Consider the following 19,215-nt stretch of genomic DNA (forward strand, 5'->3'; position numbering starts at 1 on the left):
ACATTACAATCAGACTTACTACTGTATTAGAGCATGCTCTTGTCTCTCTACTGCCATCAGGAAGGAGGTTCAGGAGCCTTAAGGAGGTTCAGGAGCCTTAGGTCCCACTCCACCAGGTTCAGGAATAGTTATTACTCCTCAACCATCAGGCTCCTGAACCAAAGTGGATAACTTCACTCACCCAACACTGAACTGAATCCACAACCTATGGATTCACTTTCAATGACTCTAGAATATGTTTGCAATATTCCCGGTTATTATTATTAATTTGCTTTTTATTCTTGTATTTGCACAATGGGTTGCTTTTTGTGCACTGGTTATTTTTGTGCAGCTTTTCATTGATTCTATTGTTTCTTTGTATTTACTGCGAATGCCCACAAGACAATAAATCCTAGGGTTGTATATGGTGACATATGTGTTCTTTTATAATAAACTTACTTTGAGCTTTGACCTTCTGAGCTTTGAGATTTTTAGTGTTCACTGAACTTCTCGTTCCCCTTCACTTTTAGTCATCATTGAATTCCCACAAGTGATGACAACAGTGTAAAATTCATCTGCATTTTCAATCTTCTCACTCAGAAATTCAGGTTTTATTTATTCACAACACTACTGGGTTACCTAAGGTTCCAATACTCAGTCTAATTTTTTTGATCTGACTGGAATTTCTGTCCTCCAGTGACCTGAAATGTAATGTTACTCATCTGCCTTAACTGCTTTGGAGGTCAATGTCATGGTTGGACTTGAAAGACGTTTGTGACCAAAGCCCTCTCAGTACAACCTCATACAACCGAAGATCATTCCATGCTGCCACTACTGTTGATCTCTGCCACATATGGTAGACTGCAGCTCGTGGATTAAGGAGAGGAGACATTGTTTACTTTTACTTCAGCCCAGGTGAATTAGGAAACCAAGGACAAGCAGCTACCTACATCTCCCAACATGCAGCAAATCACAGACTCCACTCAAATCCTTATGGAGACCCCTTTGCAACATATTCTCAGGAGCGCCTGGCTCTCACCCTGGGGTATTTTGGTGGACCCTGTGCACAAAGAACATACCTTTTGCTGGCACTCTTCTTCACTGGCCAGACCAGGTCCCTCTTAACTCTTGGGAATACTACTTCACGTTCCACTGCCAGTCCCACCATAATATAACGATGAGTCAGAGTGGAGGAAAGAGATAGCGAGCTTATTAACATGGTGTTATGACAACAACTTTCCCTCAATGTCAGAACAAAAGAGCTTTCCATTGACTTCAGGAAGTGGGGGAGGCGGTGCCCATGTTTTTGGCGGCATCAACGTTGTTGAGGTTGAGGGAACTGAGAGCTACAAGTTTGTAGAAGTGAGGCGGCACAGTAACATAGTGGTTAGCACAACGCTTTACCGTACCAGCAACTCGGGTTCAATTCCCGCCTCTGTCTGTAAAGAGTTTGTACATTCTCCCCTTGACTGCATGGGTTTCCTCCGAGTGCTCCAGTTTCCTCCCACAGTCCAAGGAACCACCAGTAGGCAGGTTAATTAGTCACTATAAATTACCCCATGATTAGGCTAGTGGTTGCTGGGAGGTGTGGCTGTATCTTAGTAAACAAATAAAACATTATCAATAGTACAGAATGTCCTGGTCCTACCACGTTGATGCCATGGTCAAGAAAGCTCAGTAGCATCTCCTACTTTCTCCAAAGGCTAAAGAGATTTGGCAAGTCCCCGTCAATAGTTACCACTATTTATCAATGCACCATAGAATCCATACTATCTCGATGCATACAACAGGAATTCTGCAGATGCTGGAAATTCAAGCAACACACATCAAAGTTGCTGGTGAGCGCAGCAGGCCAGGCAGCATCTCTAGGAAGAGGTACAGTCGACGTTTCAGGCTGAGACCCTTCGTCAGGACTAACTGAAGGAAGAGTGAGTAAGGGATTTGAAAGTTGGAGGGGGAGGGGGAGATCCAAAATGATAGGAGAAGACAGAAGGGGGAGGGATGGAGCCAAGAGCTGGACAGGTGATAGGCAAAAGGGATACGAGAGGATCATGGGACAGGGGGTCCGGGAAGAAAGACAGGGGGGGGCGGAACCCAGAGGATGGGCAAGGGGTATATTCAGAGGGACAGAGGGAGAAAAAGGAGAGTGAGAGAAAGAATGTGTGTATAAAAATAAGTAACAGATGGGGTACGAGGGGGAGGTGGGGCATTAGCGGAAGTTAGAGAAGTCGATGTTCATGCCATCAGGTTGGAGGCTACCCAGACGGAATATAAGGTGTTGTTCCTCCAACCTGAGTGTGGTTTCATCTTTACAGTAGAGGAGGCCATGGATAGACATGCCTTACCACCATTCAGGGCCCCAAACAGTCCTTCCAGGTGAGGCAACACTTCACCTGTGAGTCGGCTGGGGTGATATACTGCGTCCGGTGCTCCCGATATGGCCTTTTATATATTGGCGAGACCCAACGCAGACTGGGAGACCGTTTTGCTGAACACCTACGCTCTGTCCGCCAGAGAAAGCAGGATCTCCCAGTGGCCACACATTTTAATTCCACATCCCATTCCCATTCTGACATGTCTATCCATGGCCTCCTCTACTGTAAAGATGAAGCCACACTCAGGTTGGAGGAACAACACCTTGTATTCCGTCTGGGTAGCCTCCAATCTGATGGCATGAACATCGACTTCTCTAACTTCCGCTAATGCCCCACCTCCCCCTCGTACCCCATCTGTTACTTATTTTTATACACACATTCTTTCTCTCACTCTCCTTTTTCTCCCTCTGTCCCTCTGAATATACCCCTTGCCCATCCTCTGGGTTCCCCCCCACACTCGTCTTTCTTCCCGGACCTCCTGTCCCATGATCCTCTCGTATCCCTTTTGCCTATCACCTGTCCAGCTCTTGGCTCCATCCCTCCCCTTCCTGTCTTCTCCTATCATTTTGGATCTCCCCCTCCCCCTCCAACTTTCAAATCCCTTACTCACTCTTCCTTCAGTTAGTCCTGACGAAGGGTCTCGGTCTAAAACGTTGACTGCACCTCTTCCTACAGATGCTGCCTGGCCTGCTGCGTTCACCAGCAACTTTGATGTGTGTTGCTATCTCGATGCATAATGGTTTGGTATGAAACTCACACAGCTCAGCTCATCACAGAAACCAGCCTCCCCTCTGCGTATTCTATTGCTGCCTCTGTAAAGCAGCCAGCGTAAGCAAAGACCTGACCCACCGGGCATCCTCTCTGCCATCAGGCAGAAAACAGAAAAGCCCAAAAGCTGGTTCCACTAAGCTACACCACTGTTTCAATGGTTCCCTAGAACAATCAGACCAACTCTGCACCTACACTGCACCATGAAGACAAAAGAACACCCCAAGCAACTCAGTGAAAAGATTATTGAAAAGCAAAAGTCAGGAGATGGATTCAAGAAAATTTCCAAGTCACTGAGCATCCCTTGGAGTACAATCAACAACTGTTGCCCAGGTGCTTCACCTGCCACAGTTTTATGGGAGAGTGGCAAAGAGAAAGCCACTGTTGGAAAAGAAAACTCACATGAAATCTTGGCTATGATTTGCCAGAAGGCATATGGGAGACTCTGAAGTCAGCTGGAAGAGGGTTCTATGGTCTGATGAAACCAAAATTGAGCTTTTTGACCATCAGACTAAATGCTATGTTTGGCATAAGCCAAACACCGCACATCATCAGAAATGCACCATCCTACCGTGAAGCATGGTGGTGGCTGCATCATGCTGTGGGGATGCTTCACTGCAGCAGGCCCTAGAAGGTTTATGAAGGTAGAGGGTAAAATGAATGCAGCAAAATACAGGGAAATCCTGGAAGAAAACCTGATGCAGTCTGCAAGAGAGCTGTGACTTGGAAGATTTCTTTTCCAGCAAGACAATGAGCACAAGCATAATGCCAAAGCTACACAGGAATGGTTTAAAAACAACAAAGTTAATGTCCTGGAGTGGCCAAGTCAGAGTCCAGACCTCAATCCAATTGAGAATTTGTGGCTGGACTTGAAAAGTGCTGTTCAGTCATGATCCCTGTGCGATCTGACAGAGCTTGAACAGTTTTGTAAAGAAGAAGGGGGAAAATTGCAGTGTCCAGATGTGCAAAGCTGATAGAGACCTATCCACACAGACTGAAGGCTGTAATTGCTGCCAAAAGGTCCTAAATACTGACTTGAAGGGAATGAATAACTATGCAATCAATTATTTTGTGTTTAATAACTGTAATAAGTTTAGACAAGTTTATAGAAGTTTGTTTTCACTTTGACACGAAAGAGTCTTTCTGTTCATCAGTCTCAAAAAGGCCAAATTAAATCCACTGTGATTCAATGTTGTAAAACAATAAAACATAAAGGCTTTTAAGAGGTAGTGAATCACTTTTATATGCATTATATATGGCTGGGGTGCCTATGGCTTTTGCACAGTATTATAGTCATTTTATGTATTGCACTGTGCTGCCACTGCAAAAAAAAATCATGACATCTGTGTGTGATGATAAACCTGATTCTGATGTGGGTCTCTATTGTGGATAGAGTGGGAAAGGGGCAGGGAGAGGGGAATCATGCTTCGGAAAAGGGGAAGGGAGCAGGAAGACATTCCGTAATGGTCAATAAACCAAGTGTTTAGAATCAATTGAACGTGCTTGGTGTCTCAGGGCCAGTTGCACCTGCACACGCACCACCCCCACCCCTGGCACGTCTTTGCTGCCACCTGTCCCACACCCCTCCCGCAGCACTCCACCCTCACCATTCCCAACGTGTTTTGCTTCCGCCGGATTTACAAACTCACTTTCCGCTCCACGTTGACAAAGTACTGTGCAAAAGTCTTAGGTACCCTAGCAATATGTATAGTCCTAAGACCTTTGCACAGTACTGTATGCAACTGTTACACTTTATTATGCATTGTTATAGTTTTACCTTGTTCTTCCTCAATGAACTGTGTCATGATATAAACAGCATACAAGACAAGCTTTTCACTGCATCTCCGTACGTGAGATAAATGTGTAATAAACCAATTACATCTTATGGACACTTGACCTCACAATTTACCTTATTATGCCCTTGCACCTTATTGTCTATCTACAGTTTCTCTGTAACTGTAACACGTTGTTATTGTTTTACCTTGTAATGACTGATCTGTATGTACGCTATGCAGGACAAGTTTCTCACTGTACCTCAGTACAAGAGACAATAATAAACCAATTTACCCCTGCTAAGGAAAACAATGTTATGCCTCCTGCAACTACTGACACAGCAGGACTGAACCGCAGACAGAGAGAACAACATTTGTCTCTGTTGATTTTGATGAAGTTAATTTTGAATCAAAAATGCATAAAAGGCAGCTTGGGGTTAAAATGAATAGGATAAAGAATAATAAAAAGGGTTTGAAAGACACAGAAATACAAACCAAATTTACATAATCTCTCCTAATTCTTTTGGCCGTCATGGTAGTATTTACAGCTTGGGGCATTCCGGAGTTTGGAGTTCAATTCTGGCACTGTTTTGTAAGGGGTCTCTCCCTGCGGAATGCGTGGGTTTTCCCTGGGTGCTCTGGTTTCCTCCCACAGTCCAATGATGAATTGGTTGGTCATTGTAAATAGGTTGAGGTTAACCGAGTTATAGAGTTGCTGGGACAGCATGGGTTGAAGGGCCGAAAGGCCTACACAGCGCTGTATCCCTAAAATAAGAGTTAATTATTATATTATTTTTTTAAGTCCAATATTATCGGTGTGAAGCTGCACTGCATCTCCACTATGGCTAAAATATCCTTCCTGAAGTGCTGAGGGCAAACTGAATACACCAATTGCCATCTGCTAAAGTCACAGAGCATACCTGTAAAAGTGAAAGTGAGTGTTAGTGTTAGTGTTTTAGGTGTGTGCTCACCATGTGACAGGAGAATACTCCATTAACTGACATTTTAGAAATAGACAGCAAAATTGTAAAGACTTAGTGTATTAACTGCCTCTGATTGGTGCCTGTGTAGATTCCTTCCTGCCTTCCAATATGGTGTCTCCACTTCTCCAGCAGCAATGTGCGCTCAGTTTTCAGTCGGGAATGGGACACATCCATAACATTAGCCACCCTGCTTCCCTTCCCTTCCCTTAAAGCATGCTGGTCTTTTCAACGTTCCTGCTTTAGTTTAGAGTTTGCAATACTCCAGCGTTCCTTCTCTTTATAGACTCTGCTGTGGAATGTTGTAATGGTTTTTATGAGCACTTAAGCGCAGACAGGCTAAAGCAGTGACCTGTCTAGATAACAATCCACATCTGGGACGCTCCTGCTTGCTCAGTACTGAATAAACAATCTCAGCCCTCTCCAAACATTACATCACTGGCGCAGAATAATGAAGAGCTGTTTTCCCTTCTGTGAATCCCCTCAAGGCTTCTGATAGCAGGCAAGCAGTCCAGATCTTTCGGATGATAGTGTGAGAACTGACCTTCAGCACAAGATGAGGCAGCAGCAAATACCTGCAGATTCCTCTAGCTCATTTGTTTGGTCTTAATTGTGGTAGTGGGTGCCCCAAAATGACCTTGTGTGAGCTCAACCAATGGAAAGGTTTAATGGCTGGAGCCGCAGGAGCATGCAGTGGTATATCTACTATCTAATCACGAGGAGGGTGTGTGGGGTATCCAGGGAGGGGTAGCACCTCCAGTGAAGGGCTTTTTTTGTGTCCATTCTGGGGCAGCTCCCTCACCTTTGATCCTCAGCGGACACTCAGCTCTCACCTGTGGCTCCAAGTAGCTCTTTGCATACGACAGCGGCCACACCCCGGACTCCACTTCGACAGGTGGGCTAAACCCAGGTGAGGTTAGCCGGCAGCATCAGATGGGGGCATGCCTGTCCTCGTATGCAGAGACAGTTCCAGCAGACTGGGCGGATGAGGTCTACAGTGAGGTCCAACCGCCAGGAGGGTGGTTCTGCAACGTTACATGGAGAGCGAAGGGCAGGACGAGGCACAGTAGACTTCATGGCAAACTAGGAAGGCCCCAATTTTTAACGCTCGTTTGTACCACTGGACCTGGACTTCTGAGGTCAAGAGAGTGAAACTAGCCCACTGCAACAGCTTTTCCACTTTATAAACTCTCTCACACAGGCAAATCAATTCTTCTCGGGCTTCCAGCAGGGTACAGGTATCGATTATTACCAACTTTTTGAGGACTACTAACCAGGAGGGACGAACTACAGAGGGTATAAATACTATCGGGCTAGACATACCCAGGCATCGTCCTTGATGAAGATGGCAGAGTTTGTCATCAAAACATCGGTTATAATCTATCCCTGTACCTGGCTGGAAGCCCGAGAAGAGTTTATTCGTCATATGTGCCAAGAAAGCACTAGGTCCTTTTTCTCCCACACAGGGTTCCTGTTATCATCGAATACGATGGACCAATGGACAATCACCAATCTCGGGAAGAATGGCTTCATGTTTACAGGAAATAAGAAGCTCTAGGGGAACTGCTAGTCTCGAGCCAAAAACAGAAAGTGCACAAGTAATCAGCAGGTCAGGCAGCATCCGTGGAAAAAGAAACCGAATTAACACAAAGTCCCTTTGTCAGTTCCCTTCGAAGACTGATCAAGTGATGCCTTTACAGTTTGCTTAACATTACACTGGGCATTAACAGTACACACTAGGTGTCCACTCTCTCGTATGCTCACAGAGCCAGTGAGACCGACTAACAGCTGATCTTCTTGTACCTGCACGCTCTCCTGTCACAGCTCTTCCTGCGATCCTCTACAACACACTGATTTTGTTTATTTCTGCCCAATGAACGAATTGGGTTACAAATAGTTTTCAGGAACTAGGGGGCTGCCTATACACTCATGTCAAAGGCCATGACACTGACCGTTCCCATCTCCTGCAAACAGCATTGTATGCCAGGATCTGTCTTGTGGTAGAAGTTACCTGGTAAACAACAAAAAGGTTCTAGGAAGTTCTCAAAGCCTCTCTGAAAAAGGCTAATATCCAGCCAGATTCCTGGGAATCTGCTGCCCACTCAAAATAGAGAATGAACGCCCGGGAGGACCCTGAACCTGGAGTTCATTTGCCAGGAGCACACAGAAACAGTGTGAATGACACCTGAGCTGACAACTGACCCTCCTGCCTACCCTATCAAGCCACCTCCAAGCCTGTTGAATAGAGGTGTAGAATTATTATGCTCTTGTAGTTTAACTTTCCTATGTGTTGGCGCGTGGCCAAGCGGTTAAGGCGTCGGTCTAGTGATCTGAAGGTCGCTAGTTCGAGCCTCAGCTGAGGCAGCGTGTTGTGTCCTTGAGCAAGGCAATTAACCACACATTGCTCTGCGACGACACTGGTGCCAAGCTGTATCAGCCCTAGTGCCCTTCTCTTGGACAACATCGGTGGCATGGAGAGGGGAGACTTGCAGCATATAAAATTGTTCAGTGAATTGTTGAGTAATTGCACTACTGTTTCTTCTGTATTTTCTAAAAAAGCTTCTTAGTTTTCTGTAACAGGTATCACACTACTTGAAATTGGTTATTTTATAGATTAATTGTTATCACTGAAAATTTCATTATCTCTGATCTGAGTGTGAGATGACCACAACTGTTTTTTCCTTTCTTCTCTAGCTCCTCTTGCTTGTTTGCTTTCCGCTCTAGTAACACTTAATATAATTGCTTAGCAAAAAGCTTTCTAATCATTCTTGACTTCCGAAGAACCTTGCTTTTCAAAAGCATTAAGATTCAACCAGCCTCACCTATGGCAATGTAGTTGAACAGGCCCACTTCTTCTCAGGCTGTCCTCAGGATTAGGTAGTTGGGTTGGTTCATCTCAGAACCTACACAACTGGAATTGGAAGCATGTCATCCTCAATGGATTGTTGAGACGAAGAAATTTGTGTAATCAGCTACATTATCACTTGAGGAATTTGGCCATCTAACCAGTATTAGGCATGAGAAAGCAGAGGTCCACTTGACTGTCAATAGTGAGTGTCCATATTGTTAGTGCAATGGTGCCCAGTGATGTTAAGTGAGGGAGTGAGAGAGTGAAAACAGGGTGGGAACAGGAGAAATTAGGATAGTGGTCGGCAATCAAAACCACATTTAAAAGCAAATTTAAACCTCAGTTACCCATAAGTGTAACATATATGGAGCCAACTGCATGGCAATACAAACACCATTTTCAAAATGTTGGACCAACATTTCTGAGCTCACATTCTAAGCACATTAATCTCTAAAATGTTCTGCATAGGTCTCTCTCCTAACTTTAGTTTCTCCTTAAGGCAAAATTATCCCCAGCTGAAGGATGGTTGGAGGCCAGGAATTATTTGATGGCAGTCAGTCTGCGCTTATTTCTGTACAGTAATCCAATTATTAATTTGTTAAGTACTGTTGAAACATGGGGAATAGGAAAACGGAGGTAACTGGAAGACAGGAAGTTCTCTGATGATGAATTAGCAGACATAAAACAGAGACACTGACTGACTATTGTTCTGTTGCCTGACACGACATGTTGGTGACCTAAAGAAAAAAAACTGTGCTGCATTGGAAGAAAATGCTGCTGGTATCCAAAATCAGCAAAATAAACACAATTATGGCAATTAAGGGATAATAATCTAAAGGCAATGTGAGAGAACCATATCCAAAATATTGTTGAGATTAACTTTTAAAAATTCAGCAGTGAAGAGTTATAATAAGGAAATTTATAAATGCAGAAGCACTGATGACTTTATTTCCATCAGCTTGTAGACTTATTCAAACCTTTTGACTGGTTCATAGACAAAGACGGGTGTTACCCATAGTTATACTACCAGCACTGAACTTGGGCAGACTCGTTCTCTGGAATAGGTGAAACCCTGGCTGACTAACAGTAAAAGAACACTGCCACCTAGTGGCTGAATCACCCATTGATTTCCACAGACACACGACACCCCCACAACACCCCACAACCCCCAGTCACAGAGTCTTTCACAACCTCCATTGATGTAAGAAATGTGGCAGCCAAGTTGCGCACAGTGAGTTCCACAAAGTGATGATAGCCAGATCTCCTATATCTAATTTTGACAGTAATGAAATATAAACTAGACACTGGGGAGATCTTCCATGCAGAGGCCAAAGATTCTTTTCTATACAGTGGTGAAGGCATTAGCTTAAACCTATCATACAAAAGGTGGTACCTCTGTCAATACATGAGTCCCTTAACAGGATACTGAACCCACAACGTCTCATTAGGAAAAACAGTGATTTGTAACCTATGTTTACTGGATATTAGAAATATAGAAATCTACAGCACATTACAGGCCCTTCGGCCCACAATGTTGTGCCGACCATGTAACCCACTCTAGAAACTGCCTAGTAAATAGCCTTCTATTTTTCTAAGCTCCTTGTACCTATCTAAGAGTTTCCTAAAAGACCCTGTTGTATCCGCCTCTACCCCCTTCGCTGGCAGCCCATTCCACGCACCCACCACTCTCTGCGTAAAAAAAACTTACCCCTCACATCTCCTCTGTATCTGCTTCCAAGCACCTTAAAACTGTACCCCCCTCGTGTTAGCCATTTCAGCCCTGGGAAAGAGCCTCTGACTATCCACACGATCAATGCCTCTCATCATCTTATACACCTCTATCAGGTCACCTCTCATCCTCCGTCGCTCCAAGGAGAAAAGGCCGAGCTCACTCAACCTATTATCACAAGGCATGCTCCCCAAACCAGGCAACTTCCTTGTAAATCTCGGTGAAACACGGGAAATGCCACTGCCTCCACAACATGGGTGGGGGAAGCAAATGCATATCCTGTGCATGGTTTTCCCATATCTTTGCGTAAAGCTAAACCGTCAACAAAGAACATTAAATCGGCATTAACAGCAGTATCAGTAACGTCCACACTGGGTTTTATCACTTCTTGTGTAACAGTTTCACAGCAGTGTAGATTGCTGTTTTCCTCCATAGTGGCTGGATTAAGAGTTGCACAGTGAGTAATTCTAACACTTGGGTTTGCTAATAACTTGATTTTGTACCTAGTTTGCCTTAGTGGGGGTAAGGTGTCACATGGTACAGCGAATCAGTAGAGTTTCCATTCAATGCAGGACATGGACACAAGTAAGTTGATTAAGAATCGGAGACGGCATATGCTGAACAGCAAGGCAAGTGGCTGACGCTGCTGGCAGACAACCCAGCACACCTCCGGCAATTCCATCTAACTGAACACTGAAATAAACAATCGACTTTTGTCTTCTCCCCCACCCCCGTGGTCCTGAGTCAAAATGGCCTGAGTGAAACAGGTGAACAAAAAGATGAAACTCCTTACTATAGTCCAGGAGGCCCAAAGCTAGTGTGGGTATCATTGCCTTTTTTATATGTTCAAATGTCTCCTAAGCTTCCAGGGTCCGGGGTAACAGATCTAGTTGGCTGGGCAGAGGTATATTCTGGAGGGGACTAACAATAGCTGCATAATCTAAAATCCACTGTTGGCAATACCCAGTCATCCCCAGGAAGTGCTTCATTTCCCGATGAGTCATTGGCTGTGGGGCTTTGCTTCAATCTAAGTCTTAACCAATGACCTTGTATCTTGGGATAAGGTATGTCCCAGGTAAGTAACTCCTAGTTGTACCAACTGTAGTTCCTGCTTTGATACTTTATGACCTTTCTCAGCTAGTTTATAGAAAAGGTAGAAGGAGTCCTGCTCCTTGCTTGGGGAGTTCGACAGGAGGTCATCCGTGTACTGGATTAGTGTAGATCCCCCGGAGAAACTCCTTACCTTATTCCATTTGCAATTTACAAGACAAAACACTGATTATTGCATCAAAACTATTTTTCAAAGAATCTCAAACTTAAAATCAATATGTCGAAAGTCTAGAACAGCATATTTTATGCTCTACTAAAAGAAAAGTGAATTAGAATGAGAATCAGGTTTATTATCACCGGCATGTGACGTGAAATTTGTTAACTTAGCAGCAGCAGTTCAATGTGATACATAATCCAGCAGAGAAAAAAATAATAAAATAAAAATAATAATAATAAATAAGTAATCAACTACAGTATATGTATATTGAATAGATTTTTAAAACATGCAAAAAAATACTGTATATTAAAAAAAGTGAGGTGGTGTCCAAGGGTTCCATGTCCATTTAGGAATCGGATGGACATTCTCAATGTCTCACTGAAAAGTCAGTCTGGGTTCTGTGCTTAAGCCCGGGACTGGGGATTTAGTCTATATCACTCTAAAGCAGGCAGAGGACCTGCCTGGGAGCCATGACTGGCACCAGGTAGCATCGGAAAAGATACCTATTAACAATGGCTGTGTTTAACAGGTGGGTATCTTTTCCAATGCTGCCCGGTGCCAATGATGACTCCCAGGCAGGTCCTTTGCCTGCTTTAAAGTGATATAGACTAAATCCCCAGTCCCGGGCTTAAGCACAGAACCCAGACTGACTTTTCAGTGAGATATTGAGAATGCTGCCCTCTAGAAACACCATCAGTCAAACTGAACACACACCTCTCTCTCGGGTGGATGTAAAACATGCCAGCCCACAGCTTGAAGAAAGAACCCTGGCAAGAATGAAACATATTACCCGGTCTTCATCACCCCGCCCCCATTTGTGAGAGTAATCAATGGTGCCTCTGCAAAATTCTCCAAACCCACTGACAGTGTCATTGTCTCCCAGGCCCCTGTACTGCACCCACAGTGTCATTGTCTCCCAGGCCCCTGTACTGCACCCAGTCGCACGTGAATTTCCTGAATTCAAATGAATGAAGACTGGCACCATTAAATAACACAGTTAGCCCAGTACAGTACAACTGTCAAAACAATGGTGCTCCTGTCAGGTCACAGCACCAAATCAAAGCCCAAGGAAACTGAAGGAGCCACTTCATGGATGACACTGAGACAGCGCCACAACTGCTGTACATTAAACCACGGGAATAATCAGCTACCTCAACACCACAGATGGCAATTTTACTTGAGGCATTGGATGATCTGCTTTGGCTGCCCTTCAAGTACTGTTGCCAGGGAAATGCAGCTCTAGTACAGAAATGGGCCAGCCCCTGGTCTTGCCCTCCCTATTTATTCCCACTTCTCATTAAACACAGGCTTAGCTTTAGCAATCTTCTCCGATTGCATCCCGGGAATCTCCCAAGGGTCTACTTCACTGCCTTTCCGAGAGACACTGACCCAGGAGAACACCTAGACAAACATAGAACATAGAAATCTACAGCACATTACAGGCCCTTCGCCAACTCTAGAATCTGCCTTGAATTTCAAGCAGCGTAACTGGCAGTGACAACAAGAAAACATCCTTTGGCAAAAAAAAAAATCCTAAATATTTGGTCATCGCCGAATCTGTCACAGCCTTGTTAGTCTACATTGAGCTCTCCCTGGGGAGAAAAGATCACGAGTGGTTTCAAAAGTTTCCTACACCATATGATCAGCTACCTTTAATTATCCTGGTAGGACAACTTGATGTAGAGCTCATAGAGTGTAAAAAGAAAAATGCTGTATTTAATGGGATACAGCGCAGAACTTCAAGCTGGGCCGCCCAGCAACCCCTAATTTAACCCTAGTCTAATCACAGGGCAATTAACCTACCAACCGGTAGGTCTTTAGACTGTGGGAGGAAATAGTAGCACCCGGAGGAAACACACGTGGTCACAGGGAGTACGTACTGACAGCGGCAGGAATTGAACCCGGGTCGCTGGTACCATAAAGCATTGTGCTAACCACTACGCTAAACTCTATTTACAAGAACATAACAGCATTTAGCTACAAAGATGTTCTCTTCTCACTTTTGCACCAGCAAAGACTGACACCAGTACAAGGTAATTAGAGGAGTAATATTGAAATTTATTCACACAGTGGAAGCAGCTTTGTTTTTTTGTATATCGGCACTGTACCATATACGCCTTCATAGCATTTCACATTATGAATCCCCATGTCTATGTCTGTGCTTTGCATCCTTGCTTTATCTGTCACAGCTGAGGTGTGTAATAATTATCTCTGGAACATAGTAACACGAGAGGTTGGTCAGCCCCTTCACCCTGTTGCATCAGTGGTAAAGCTTCACCTGTGGAACATTAGAAGAAATATTTGGATGCTGCAACAGGATTTTTCTGCCTGAAGGGTTAAGCTGGACTAGAAACCTTTGCTTGTCCATTATCTTATGCTGACAACTTCTGAACTTCCAGTTACCCATCACTTTAATTCTCCAACCCATTCCCGCTCCAACCTCTCTATCTGTGACCTCCCACTCTGTTATAACTGTAATGCCCTGGTTAAAATTGTACATCTAGCGCTATGCTGTGAGGAGTTTTACTTTAGCAGTTTTCCGCAATAGTAGTGTGTTCTGTTAGTTAAGCTTCATACGCTAGTGTTTTGTCTTCAGCTGAGATAAGGAGTGTTTGCTCAGCCTAGGAATGTTGTGTCAGCCAAATTGGGGGAGTGGATGCCATAGAACATTAGAGAGAGTGGGGTGGGATCAGATTTCTGAAGGACAGTAGTCTAGTTGTTGGTCTTTGGGAAGTGTTGGAAGTGAAGGGGCTGCAAGGGAAGATGCCTGTAGAATGCCGTCTGAAGGAGAGATCCCATTGTAAGAAGCACTTTGTGTAGACAAGTGGTTCCTAGGAGGAAGGGCCAATACTCCTGAGTTAGCCAACTCATTCAAAATGGTCCTCAAGGAAAGTTTGAACTATGGCTAATGTCTTTCACGCAGAACATGGGTTCAGCGCATGAGTAAAGTGATACCCCGACTACTCCAGAAACGAGCTCCAACGTTTATGTGCACATTTAGACTGGTTTAACCATGATGGGCCCTTTCCTTTTTTTCCCTCAACTGTTTATTAAAGTTGAAATATCTGTAAATATACTTCCACTTTAATTTTATGCCGGTGTACTATCTGTTACTTTCTCGTGAATGATAATTTTGCATGGGGCAGTATTTACATAGCATTCACCACAATTTTCATTCCCTCCTTGGAGCATTCTAACTTTCCTGATTGGCTGAACCCAAATTATACCAAACCTAGTTGTGTGTTGCTTATTGGAGGTGGCCTTCTCACTGTTACCCATGCAATGCTGAATCACATGGCTGTTAGCCAGAGTTAGCTAATGGGCCAAGATTGTTACAAGCACAGTGAGAGGGTTACATAACCGAAGTCAACATAAGTCCAAAGAACAGAACTTTATCTTCCCATTTACCACATTACAACCCTCAGACTTAATAATAAATTCAACAATTTCTGATAACCAGCCTTTTGAGTTTGTAACAGACTAACCACTACTGAGGAAAGTCAAGGACCTGAAATAATAACTTTGTTTTTCTCTCCACAGACACTGCCCAATTTGCTGAGTACTTCCAGCATTTTCTGTTTTTATTTCTGATTTCCAACAGTTGCGATTTTGCTTCATTAGTTTATAAAAGACAGTTCCACAACTGTCATTTTCAGTATTTTAGCTGCTGTTTTCATTTGTTTTCTGCTAATTATGTTTCCTTCAGACAGATCAGCCGTGACTAACAAGTCTTCTCCACCATCGCTCAGCCAACACCACCATCACTTGTACCACTCAGTCTTTCCTGTCTCCACCCAGACATTTCCCATGGATCTCTTCACCCTTCCCTGTGAAGTATAAAATATTCTATTTCCCAATTTTCCCCATTCTGATGAAAGATCATTGACTGAAAACATTAATTCTGTGTCTCTCTCCACCCACAGTAGCAAGCCTGCTGGGTACGTCCCGTATTCTTTGCTTTCAGATTAGACAAGAATGCTACATTTGAGACACTGATGTATTTGGAACCAAATGAGAAGAGGACAGTGGGATCCACAAGATGTGACGTGAGCTACTTCAGGACTTTGAATGAACACGCATCCGCTGAAGGTGGAGGCTGACCAGGAGTAACTCAGAGAAAGAGGCAAATCAGGAGTCCAGCTTTCAGACCATAATGAACGGGTTTACAGCTCTAGGTTGCCACAATCAAACACAGAGACACACAGTTTCTACCTTTTATCCCAAAACAGCTTCCTTTCACATTTGTCAACACTTCCATTGTTATCCGCAATGTACAGAAACTACTTACCTTCCTCTTATCTTCTTCACTGTTGCAAATTTCACAGATTCTTTCCCGGATAGCTTCCTCAGTGGGCTGCACCATCATATTTGTTCTGCTGAGCAGAGAGGCCAGCTGATGTTTGAATGCCTCCAAATGACCTTTAACTGCTTTGGCATCAGACACGCTGGTCAGCAAACTTCCATCCAGCTCCTTGGAACGTTGCTCCCACCTTCCCATCTCCAACTTCAAAGTTTCACAAGTTCGCTGGGTTTCATCCAGCCTGCCCTGCAAGATCCTGTTCCCTCTTTCGACATGCAGTCTATCATCCCTGGTGTTGTCTAACTCCTGAGATTAAAAACAAAACAAAAACGAGTATATACAATGCAATAAGAAGTGGCCTCTAGCACACTTGGATGGTATGGTAGTGCTGGTGCCTCATGGTTCGATCCTAACCTCCGGTGCTATTGTGTAAGGTATACGTTTTCTCCCTGTGACCATTTGGGTTTCTTCACATGACCCAGAGATTTGTTGATTGGTATGTTAGTTGGCTGCAATGTATAAGAAATACCTTGGTGTAGTAGAGTCAAAGTTGATGGGGATATGGGCATAGTCTAAGGAAGTGAATGGTTGAGGTGGGATACCTCTTCTAACCATCCTATTTGCCACACTGTAATATAATAGAAATGCTCAATGAAATGGAGAATTAAGTAGTTCAATCTGAACCCTAAATTTAAACAGAAGAAACTCTGAAGGTATGAGAACTGAGTTGACTACAACAGAGTCAGGAATCTCATTGATAGCATGACGGTGAATGGTTCACATTCAGAAAGGAAACGCAAAACCACAAAGGAAGATGTGACCACTTCATGGATTACAAAAAGTTTTATGTTGGAAAGAGCACATAAATAACTTTGCAGAAATGTTGGAAAACCAAGAGTTTAAAGGGGGAATTAGACTATAAGACCATAAGGCATAGGAGAAGAATTAGGCCATTTGGCCCATCAAGTCTGCTCCACCATTCAATCATGGCTGATCCTTTTTTTTTACCCTCCTCAGCCTTCTCCCAGTAATCTTTGATGCTATGTCCAATCAAGAACCTATCAACCCCTGCCTTAAATACACCCATGAACCTGGACTCCACAGATGCCTGTGGTAATAAATTCCACAAATTCACCACCCTCTGCCTAAAGAAATTTCACCGCATCTCTACCCTGAGGCTATGCCCTCTTGTCCTAGATTCCCCCACTAAGGGAAACATCCTTTCCATATCTACTCTGACTAGGCCTTTCAACACTTGAAAGGATTCAATGAGATCCCCCACATCATCCTTCTAAATTCCAGTGAGTACAGACCCAAAGCTGTCAAACATTCCTAATATGATAACCCTTTCATTCTCATTCTTATAAACCTCCTTTGAACCCTCTCCAATTCCAGCACATCTTTTCTTAGATGAGGAGCCCAGAACTGTTCACAATATGCAAGGTGATGCCTCACCGTTGCCTTATAAAGCCTCAGCATCACATCTCTGCTCTTGTAATATAGACCTCTTGAAATGAATTCTAACACTGCATTTGCCTTCCTCATTACTGATTCAACCTGCAAGTTAACCTTTAGGGTGTTCTGCATAAGGACTCCCAAATCCCTTGGCATCTCAGATTTTTGGAATTTCTCCCCATTTAGAAAATAGTCTGCACATTTACTTCTTCTACCAAAGTGCATGACCGTGCATTTTCCAACATTGTATTTCATTTGCCACTTTCTTGCCCATTCTCCTAATCTGTCTAGGACCTTCTGCAGCTTGTCTGTTTCCTCAATAGTACCTGCCCCTCCACCAATTTTCATATACTCTGAATTAGAGGAAATTAATATTAGTTTTAAAAAATAGTGCTGGAGAAATTAATGGGAGTGAAAGTAGATAAATCCACAGATCCAGATAATGTGCATGCCTAAGTACAAAAGGCAGTAACTCAGTCAGAATTAGGTTTTTATCGCTGTTTTATATGACATGAAGCCCATGGAAACAGTGGATACGTTGCTTGTCATCTTCCAAATTCTATAGTTTATGGAACAGTTCCTGTAGAATGAGTGATGGAAAAAATAATCCACTATTTAAAAACAAAAGGGAGAAAGAAAAGAGGGGACTAGAGACAATTTAGCTTAAATCAATAATAGGCAAAATGCTAGTCTCTGTTATAAAGGATACAATATAGGTCACTCAGAAAATATTAATGGGATTAGACAAATCACACTTAACAAAACTACCGGGGTCTTGTGAAGTTGTAACTGATAGAATAGCTGACGGAAAATTGGAGAACATGAACTATTTGAATTTTCAGAAGGTCTTTGATAAAGAAGTACATAAGAGGATGGTGAGTTAATTGAGAGTTGGGCTGAAGGATATGCTTTCATGCTGTATTGCACAATGATTATACAGCAGATAGACTGAGATTTAAAATGTGCTGGCATAAATGGATAGACAAGAAATACAAAGGAGGAATATACGGTCTTAACACAAAACATCGACTGTCCATTTCCCTCCACAGATGGTACCTAATGCACTAAGTTCCTCCAGCAGATTGGATTTTGCTCCAGGAATGAATGGGAATTTCTCAGGGTGGCAGGTGGGGTGCTGCAGGAATCAGTGCCTGGGATCCAGCTATTATGTCAATGATCTGGAAGAGGGACCTGAACATCTATGTTTGCAGATGACATTGGATAGGGTCATGAGGAAGACACAGAGAGGCTTCAAGGCAATTTATGCAAGTTATGTAAGTGGGAAAACACATGACAGATGCAATTCAACAGAGAACCCACCACTTCTCACCTTCAATGCATGACCTCTGGTATTAGACATTTTAACCCTGAGAAACAGAAACTCCCTGTCTGCTCTATCTATGCCTCTCATAATATTGTAACTCTCTATCAGATCTCTTCTCAGCCTCCATCATTCCAGAGAAAATAACCCAACAGGGAAAATACTAAGCAACACACACCAAGCATTGGAGGAGCTCAGCAAGTCAGGCAGCATCTATGGATGGGAATAAACAGTCAACTTTTCAGGCCACGCCACTTCATCAGGACTGGAAAGGAAGGGGAAAGAAGCCAGAATAGGAAGGTGAGAAGAGTACACTAGCTGGTAGGTGATAGATGAAAGCAGGTGAAGGGAAAGGCGAGGGAGAGAGGATGAAGTAAGAAACTTGGATATGATAGTTGGAAAGGCTGAAGAGAAAGGAATT

The 19,215-nt window shown here is 43.5% G+C and overlaps 1 protein-coding gene across 2 annotated transcripts in view; it reads right to left on the reverse strand.

The window, feature by feature from the left end:
- The window catches only part of ccdc170 (coiled-coil domain containing 170), a 79,253-nt gene that overhangs the window by 18,888 nt on the left and 41,150 nt on the right, over nucleotides 1-19,215 (reverse strand). For both annotated transcript variants that reach the window (XM_072267105.1, XM_072267106.1), the window contains exon 8: nucleotides 16,007-16,324. In XM_072267105.1, the coding sequence (XP_072123206.1) occupies nucleotides 16,007-16,324 (318 nt within the window). The remainder of the gene's footprint in view (nucleotides 1-16,006; nucleotides 16,325-19,215) is intronic.

Source organism: Mobula birostris, chromosome 8, assembly GCF_030028105.1.
Source record: "Mobula birostris isolate sMobBir1 chromosome 8, sMobBir1.hap1, whole genome shotgun sequence".
NCBI lineage: Eukaryota > Metazoa > Chordata > Chondrichthyes > Myliobatiformes > Myliobatidae > Mobula > Mobula birostris.